This window comes from Protobothrops mucrosquamatus, unplaced genomic scaffold (genome assembly GCF_001527695.2).
Source record: "Protobothrops mucrosquamatus isolate PMUCROS unplaced genomic scaffold, P.Mucros_1.0 scaffold1251, whole genome shotgun sequence".
Taxonomy (NCBI): Eukaryota; Metazoa; Chordata; class Lepidosauria; order Squamata; family Viperidae; genus Protobothrops; species Protobothrops mucrosquamatus.
The window spans coordinates 133,399-142,763 of NW_015387457.1; the positions used below are offsets into that span (position 1 = coordinate 133,399).

At 39.0% G+C, this 9,365-nt stretch overlaps 1 protein-coding gene across 1 annotated transcript in view; it reads right to left on the reverse strand.

The window, feature by feature from the left end:
- GK5 (glycerol kinase 5) overlaps positions 1–9,141 on the reverse strand; it is a 35,807-nt gene extending 26,666 nt beyond the window's left edge. Inside the window, exons 1-3 of the mRNA XM_015821094.1 lie at positions 8,943–9,141; positions 1,986–2,079; positions 1,171–1,246 (exon numbers count right to left, since the gene is read on the reverse strand). Of these exons, the coding sequence (XP_015676580.1) occupies positions 1,171–1,246; positions 1,986–2,079; positions 8,943–9,122 (350 nt within the window). The 5' untranslated portion in view covers positions 9,123–9,141. The remainder of the gene's footprint in view (positions 1–1,170; positions 1,247–1,985; positions 2,080–8,942) is intronic.
- Between the last annotated feature and the right edge of the window lie 224 nt (positions 9,142–9,365).

Below are 9,365 nucleotides of genomic sequence, written 5' to 3' on the forward strand. Positions count from 1 at the left end.
GCCGGAACGCGGCGGAACCGCGTTCCGGCACCTTTTTCCGGGCCGGCCGCACCGGAAATAGCCCCTCCCACACCGGAAATAGCCCCTCCCAAATTTTACTTGCATTCCTGTTCTCTAAAGGGGCGGTCCTAGGGTTTGATGAGGGCGTGGCCAGGTTTGAGTTCCGCCACCTTTTCTCCGAGAAAAAAAGCCCTGTAGACATCCACATTTTTTCGTTAACAGGATTAGTTGTGGACACCTCTAGCAGAAATTATGTTACATGCCTCACCCAATACTCTCCTCTTAACCAAAAATTAAAGTACAGAGATATAACTCAGACATGGACTACATTTCTCCATTTGTAAAAACATGGCTGTGAAAATTGGAATATCAGAAAGTCTGAAGGACAAATTGATGCCTTTGAATACTGGTGCCAGTGAAAGCTTTTGCGAATACCATAGATTATCATCCACTGAACAAACCATTTGATCATAGATAAAATCAGCCTGGTCACTGGAAATACTACTATAAAAGGAAATTTTAACTATTTGGGACACATGATGTAAAGGCAAGAGTCATCTGAAAAGTCCCTGATGTTTGGGAAAACTGAAGGCAACTGAAGAAAAGGCCAATAACAAACATGGCAGCTAGATATTATCACTGATAATATAAACGTGAGTTTACAAGAACTCAAAAAAGCAGTTGCTGCCTGGCAATCCTAGCAAAATATTATTCATTAGATCACAAAGCAACCTAGTAATTAAACAACAATTTTGATAGTTGGGTATTTTCAAACTAGAAGACTCCAAGGTTCCTTCCAACCTTTTTTACGTAAAAGTTGTGGCCCAACTTTTAAAGTGGCATTTTAAACTACTAATTAAAGAATTAGCAAAGTTTTTCACCTGTGTAGGAGTATAACCTACATCCATATATAAACAATATAACTGGCACCTACCCTGCAGCAAATCATTTATTTTAATTGCACTATGTTGAAAATACAATTTATAATGATATGTATATGGGTTTACAACAAAAGCTAAATGTATTTCATTATTATTTTTAATATCATGGGTGCTAGTAAATAATGCCATCAAGCATTACTCTAACAAGTGAACTTTATTTTGGAAAGCATCCGACACATACATATCAACAAGCACAGAATGAGGTATCAGTTATAATCTTTATACATACTTGTTCCATGTAATGAAAGTTCCACGTTGTGTTGAAAGTCCAAGAGCAAAGATTTGATTCATTTTAAGTCCTGCAACTAAAAGATATATTTACTTATTTTAAAAGATTTATTTATTTTAAAAAGTTTTCCATTCAGGTGGGTCATGGAAATAAAACTACAAAACCCACAAAAAAACCTGTGGCTCCATCAACCAATTGTCTGTCTATCCCAGTGCCTAGATAAAGAGCCAGGTTTTAATGTCTTTAATTTAAACAAGAATAGCTGAATAATTATGGTGGTGTTGATTTAGTTTAATAATTAATGCACATGCATAAATGTTTCAATAAATATATGATGTTTCATTAAAATAAACTTAACTAGTAATCATGATTGTTAATTTAGTTTCTAAAAGGTGATGTGAGTGGAAAATAGGCTTTTCCAAAGAAAAGTAGTTCCCATATGTTGTGAGTTCTTTTGTGAAGGCCTTAGCTTTAATCTAGATATTGTGATAGAGCGTGTACCTGGAAAATAAGTGGGTAGGAGCTTTGGCAATACAAGCTTTCCCAAGGAGGAGGGAGCAAATCTCATCAGAGATTTCTAATGGGTTATAAGGTTATAGCTTTAGTTTCACAACATTCTGTCCATTAAATGAAAGCAAATAAAGTTCGGATTTGATTGAATTTTACTGTGTCATTTTTGAGCTTGAATCTGATTTTGAACTTTTGATCTTGAACCCCTCTCATTTTTGAGCTTGAACATGGACCTCAATATAAAATAAATTCAATACGGCAGTATTAAGTTTTGAAAGAGCAAATTGATACCGTTGCATGATTACCTTGAACTGCTTCTTTAATCACATCAATGAACTGTGTCCACAGACTTTCAGGGTCTAATTCAACCCAACCAGGCTGAGGATGAAGAACCTCTACCTATTAAGAGAAACACAGGTTACCAAGATCATAGATGTTAATGATCTTAATGAAAATTACAAAAAAGCAACTTCATATATTAAAAGAATTAAAGATGTTTAGTGTATTTCTTACATACTTATAAGTCACATCCTGTTTTAAAAATAGCAAAGATAATTATAGCCCAGACATTAGAAATCAATGTATAGTATGTATATACACTATCAAATATATTGTTGGAACCTTCAGCGTATGGCCACATGTTTAATTAAAAAGCAGATTGTTACATGAGAATGGAAGATGTACATTTCTCTGGTATTAAAAGTCACCATAAATCCACAAACCATTAATTGAATTTGGAATTTGAACATTTCAAAGATAAAAAACAAATGTAATGCAAATCAATACTAATTCTTAAGGACTCATCATCAGAAAATAAATGCTACTAATTATCCTTCAAGATCAACTTAAGCCTTTATCTCCAAAGAAATTGGTAGCAAAGTGCCAAATCTGAACATACCGGTAGTAGAGAATTATAAAGCAATAAGTATTGCACAAAGTTAAGTATATTTTGAGGTGGTTGCATAACTTTTTCTTGTATTAAACATTGCTTTTGTAAACTCATAGGACAACCCACAGATGAACTCTCATAATTAATTACAGTATTAATTGCAATTCAAATGCTGTATTATTTAATAAAATAACCAGTCTCTATGATTCCATAACAAAAGGCAATTTGATAGGAGTATTTAAGGAATCCTCCCTGTATTTCCAGTCTTCAACATACATCTCTTTAGTTATGCATCAGAGAATGGAGAAATGGAAATTAAATTATTCATTAATTAATCATGCCTCCTTAAAATCTGAATTTGATTCAAGCTTCAGAAGGTTTTGTTCACAGAAAATATATTAAAATGTTCATATTATTTATACATCTATTACCAACTCTAGGAACTAGTTTAAGCTTTGCCTTCTCAAAGACATCAAGAGACCCAAAGTATTAGCAATGTAACAAAAATACGTCTGATACATCAGCTACAGAGAAGACCTTGGAGATAATACAACAAAAGCATGCCTTTAGTCCAGGAAACAAAGGAAGTATGTGAAAGAAACTAAGACTGCTTCCACCCTAATACGTCAAGATATAAGAGTGAGGGAAGGGAAAATACAACCAGGCTTCAAGATTTTATTATAATTTATATCAACTAAATATAGCTCCAGTTAAACTCCCTGCAGTCTATTTGTTGACCTGGCTTACTTCAAAAAATATGACAATTTGCTGTTTCATTTTGATATTAAAGAGTATTGAGAATATAGAGCATGGTGGCCAAGCGGTTAAGATGCTGGGCTTGTCAACCAGAAGGTCAGCAGTTCAAGATCCGGGCATCCAGGGGTGACCTCCTGCTCACTTAGGAATTTAAAAGCATGCAAATTCCCACTTCGGAGGGGAGGTAAAAGTGTTCCATGCACATTGATGTGTAGTCATGCTGGCCACAACTATGGAAATGTTTTCAGACAATGTTGGCTCCCTTTGCTAAGAAATGGAGATGAACACCCCCCCCCCAGAGTCGGATATGACTGGACAGGGGAAACCTGTACCTTTACCTTATTAGGAATAAATGTACCCATCAGGGCTGATTATGTGAATATATTGAAATGCTGTAAAATTACTAAGAATTTTTTCAATGCTACCTTATAGAAATAATATTGCAAGAATTTTATGACTTATTTTATGAAGTGATGATTTTACATGCTTTTGTATTAGTATTTTATTTTTAGAAATGGTTGTATTACTTGTTTTTACATTGTTTTAATCATCTACAAGTTGGCCAAAGTCATACAAGAGATGGGAGTCTGGCTAACTAGCTAAATAAAGTAAAATCTCTCTTCAGTTTTGCAATCAAGAAATGGACAAATGGAAATTAATATTGCCTCCTTAAAATCTGAATTTGAGCCCAAACAAGACCTTAAATTCTATTAAAATAGAATTCTATTGTATTCTGTAGATTCCATCATTCCCACCTCCTTTTCTGTGGGTTGTTTATGGTCAGCAAGTTGCCAAATAGCATACTGAAATAATATACTTTGTGTACAATTGCAGCCAACTCTCATTTACCTATTTAAGGAGAGAAAAAATGAAATACATTCCACACGGTGATTGCATACTCTTGCTGTAGTAATAATTTACTGCATAGAAATGCTACTAGAAGTTACTAAAGATTCTTTCCTCATTCATACAAAATGAGATAAAGTAGAAACTTACTAACTTCAGTAAATAAATGACAATTTAAGAACCAAGTAGATTTGGAGTATTTAAAGTACAGTATGGTAGGGTACCTTAAGGTTCTCCCATACAGTAGAAATGGGAAGCCAAGATTCAAAGCCAGGCATGTCAAACTCGCGACATCACGTGACATCGCGCAACGTATCGGGACTTTTTCCCCATTGCAAGCAATGAGGTGGGCGCAGTTTTGGCATGACGCATCCGGTCCACGAGCTGGCAGTTAGACATGCCTGTTCAAAGCCATCCTTAGCCACTGGTGACTTTAGACTAATCACAATCTCTGAACCCAACCTACCTCACAGTGTGTTTGTTGTGGGGGAAAAACTGGAGGAAGGAATGCTATGCAATCTTGAACTCATACAGGAAAATCAGGATATAAATCTAAAATACGTACATTTGAACATATATGGGAAAGAGAAACAGTAATAGTGTAACTCAGTGGTTCTCAACCTTTTTAATGCCGTGACCCCAACCAGTCGTAAGTCGAGGACTAAACCGGTCATAAGTCAAGGACTAAACCGGTCGTAAGTCGAGGACTAAACCAGTCGTAAGTCGAGGACTACCTAACCGGTCGTAAGTCGAGGACTTTCCCTGCCCGGGAGCGCCGCACATGCGTGGTTCCGCCCCCTGCGCCAGCCGAGGCGTAGCTGGCAAGCGGCAGAGATGGAGCAGGCCGACCACCAGCTGGCCTAGCCCAAGGGAGGTAAGGCACCCGCTGGAAAAGGGGAAAAAATGGTGGACAAAAAAAATGGTGGACAGCCTTGCTTGGTGACCCCCATGAAATGGTCGATCGACCCCAAATGGGGTCCCGACCCACAGGTTGAGAACCACTGGTGTAACTCTTTAAGCTACAATGCTATACTTAATTCATAAGGAACAAAGACCCCAGTGGCTACTGAGAATGTTTATCTATCGTTAACTTGCCTGGTTTTCTATATTCTCATGACCCAATCATCAGGTAATATATGGGTTGGCCTTATAACATATTAAAAGACAATGTGGTCAGCAAGATGATAGTTCAATGGTTTTATGCAACTATGGCTTCTATGTCATTCACTAGAGATTTCCAACATGCACTGGTCAGACATTATATGCAGAATGCCAACAATTGCATGTACTGTTATTGTACTTGAGAATTTAAGTTATTAAAATGGCAAGGTTAATTAGATCAGATGCTTACAATGAAATCTCTTTATAATAAAATATCTAAGTTTCACAATAACATGGAATCTTTATACAAATAGTCCTTGACTTAAAACCATTTGTTTAGTGACTGTTCAAAGATACAATAGCACTAAAAAAGTGGCTTATTATTGGTTTTCACATGACCACGTAACATCCCCATGGGTCACATAATTTAGGCACTTGTCAATAGGCATGTATTTATGACAGTTACATTGTCCTGGGGTCATATGATCACCATTTGTAACCTTCCCAGCCAGCTTCCAACAAACAAAGTCAATGGGGGAAGCTACTTAATGACTGCATGATTCACTTAACAACTGCAGTGATTTGCTTAATGTGGCAAAGGTTATACAGTGGGGCAAAACTCACTTAACAAGTGACTTTCTTAGAAACAAAAAATTTAGACTCAGTTGTAGTCATAAGTCAAGGACTATCTGCATTAGCTTTTTATGGTAAGCACAGCTCACAAGGCATTGTATGTACTTAAACACACCAAGATTGACCAAAGTTGACAGAAAGCTGAACTATAATAACAGGTAGTTCTGGATTTTTGACCACAATTGAGCTCAGCATTTGTTCTAAGTTAGGGCTTTTCAACCAGTGGTACGGGTACCACCTGTGGTACATTGGCACCTGGCAGGTGGTATGCGACCATCCTAGAAAAGTGGTAGCAGGGGAGGGGAATGAGCTGCACTGGTGGCAGCACCGCACAAGCATGAGCGAGAGATGGCTGGAGCTGCAGGGCTGTCAGGGCTCAGCGGAAGCGCCAGGATCAGTGCCGCTTTCCAGCTGATCAGCGCTTCTTTGGGGCTGTCAGGGCTCAGTGGAAATGCCAGGATCAGCGCCAGGCTCCAGCTGAAGCTCGGCATTGATCCTGGTGCTTCTGCTGAGCCCTGAAGAAGCACCAATCAGCTGGAAAGCAGCACTGATCCTGGCACTTCTGCTGAGCCCAGAAGCAGCACTGGAATGTTGCAGCATCTCCAGGGTCTTGTGATTTACATTCAGATGCTTGGCAACTGATTCATATTTATGACGGTCAGTGTCCCAGGGTCATGTGAAGTGACCAAAACCTGCTGCAACCACCCAGCAGACCGGGGGAATAAAAACCACCCCCCCCCCATCCCCGCTGCCAATCCTCAACAGAAATGCTCACAACAATGAAAACCTTGGACAGGAGGAAGAGCGCCGCCGGGCGGGCAGGCAGGTGTCTTGCTCAGGTGCGGCTTGGGGGACACTTTTTTCAGGGCCATTGTAACTTTGAACAGTCACTAAGCGAACTGTTGTAAGTCAAGGACCACCTGTACTTTATCACATTTTTCCCTTTTTTTGGTCATCAAGTTTTTGACACTTTGCTAGGCGACTGGTGGTACTCGGATACTGCCATATCCTAAAAGTGGTACAATGGGTGAAAAGGTTGAAAAGCCCTGAGTTACATAGTCACACAATATTGCTAGTCATAAAGTGCAACATCGTGTGACTGTGTCATTTAGTGTCAGCAATTCTAGTCCCAAATGTCATCATAACCTAAGGACTGTATTTATATCCCGCTACAATCTTAAGGGAGTCTTGGCAGTTTATGGAAAGTACAACAAACAAAATATCCCTGTTGCTTAACTCTGGTCAGTTTGTCAATGCCATTTTTAAATTGCAGCCTTAATCACTGGACAAAATGCAGTTAATGCAGTCTGATGCTGATTAAAAGGGAAGAATGACTTATTACATTACACATATGTTGAAGTAGTCTGCAATTGCATTTGCTTTTTTTACTGTTGCATCACATTCCTGATTCATGTTCAGTTTGTGATTTACCACAATATCCAGATCCTTTTTTGCATCTAGCACTGCCCAACATGATTCCCCCCCCCCTCCTATATCTTTTCTTAGTCAATCTAAGAAAAACCCATTTTGCTCTGCATTTCTTCCTGTGAAATTTACCTTCCTGGTTTCTGCCTATTGTTTCAGCTGTTTGTTATCCTTCATCTTTATGCTGTCTGCAAATTCCATCACCATATTTTAGCAGGTTATCCAATTCATTTAACAATATGTTGAATAGCACAGGGAGAATAACTAGAATTCAACTCTGTGGTATGCCACTCAACACTTGCTTCCAACTTGATATGGGTACTTTTTTTTCAATAAGCTTTATACTTAGCATAGTCAAGACCGCATTTTGCCACTCTATTAGTATTTCATGGGAGATCTGTGCACTATCATTGCACTTTCAAACAAGATTTATTTATATCCCTCTTTTATTGTTTTTACAAGCAACTCAACTGGAACACATTTAATACTCCTTCCTCCTATTTTCCCCATAACACCTTTGTGAAGTGAGTTGTGCTGAGAGTGAGTGAGTGGCCCAAGGTCACCCAGCTGGCTTTCATGGCTAAGGCAAGACTTGAATTGCAACTGTTATTGCTGTCAAAAGTACTAACACCTACATTTTTATATTTAATTCATCTTCAACTCTGAAAATTTTTTAAACAATTTTTATGGTGTGATATTAAGGGCAAGTTAAATACTGAAACCTTAAAACTGTATTTCAGCATTACATATAGCAGGATATCTATAAATGCTGCAATAAGAGATCAGCATGATATCCTACAGTCCATGCATTCATCATGGACTGTTATTCAAACTCCTGCTGCATAAGCAGTTCAGAGTCAGTGCCACATAATAAACCAAAGCAAAATCCAATTGCTATATAACCATTACAGGTCAATATGCAACTTGTTTTTATTAACTACTAAACAAGAACAAAAAGACAAACAAGTTGTATATTTAAATGATGACAGAAGTTGCAATGCACATTACAGAAAAACTACAAAGCCAAATGTGATCACTAAGTCATAGATCAGGGCAAAAAGAAAAGAAAACAACCCCCCCAATTCTTTCCTCATTCATAAGACTGCCCAGAAGAAATAAAAGACTGAGAGGAAACCAGCTTGGATTACAGGAAGCAAAAGTTTATAAAATATACACCAAGGAAAAACTTTAGTTTTAATTATATATAATTATATATATATATATAACAAACTTATAGAAAGGCAGCGTCCCACTGAATTTGAGCAGTAACTCTCTCCCTACAATTTAGGAATAGGAGTCTCTGAGTTTGTTTTTAAGTAAACTATTAAATTGTCACAACCAAGATTTACTGAATCAATTCTGATGGTCAGTTGAGCCGAATTACTTACTGAACACACACTAGCTGAGCATACACATTTTGGATGAACATATGTTTGGGTGGTTAATGATTCAGTCTCGTGCGCCCCCAGTTTTTGGACAGGGGACCGCGTTCCACTCTGAGTTGTAATCTTAGGCAATAGCATAAAAACAATCCCCAAAGAACTCGGTGATAAAGCGGAGTTAAAGGAACTTTATTTCGGGCCTTCTTCCCCGAGGCCCGCACAATTCTCACCTGTTTGCTACTGAATCCTTTGAGTACCGCCGCCTTGTCGTACACACGGCACCGTATCACCGTGCTGCCCACGTCTATCCCCAAGACGTACTTCACCTCCGGGGCAAGAGCGCAAGCCGTGGCACCGCTGGCGGGGGAAGCATTGTTGGTCGCCGGTGCGCCAGTATCTATTAGTGTCATCGGCGCAGCGCCTCTGAAAACCCAGGCAAACAACTTTCGGCAGAAGCCAACTGAAGCCTTCTCGCAATGGCTCCAGCGGAAAGTGTCAAGCAACCCCTCCGGGGCCAGGCAGTAGCCGCCCTTACTTCAGGGGCGGGTTAATGAGACGAGAAAATGGGGGCGGAGGCTGTTCGCAGGAAAGCTGGTAGGGAAACGAAAGAATCGCGCGGGGAAGCCGGAGCCAACCAGGGGAAGGAAATAGGA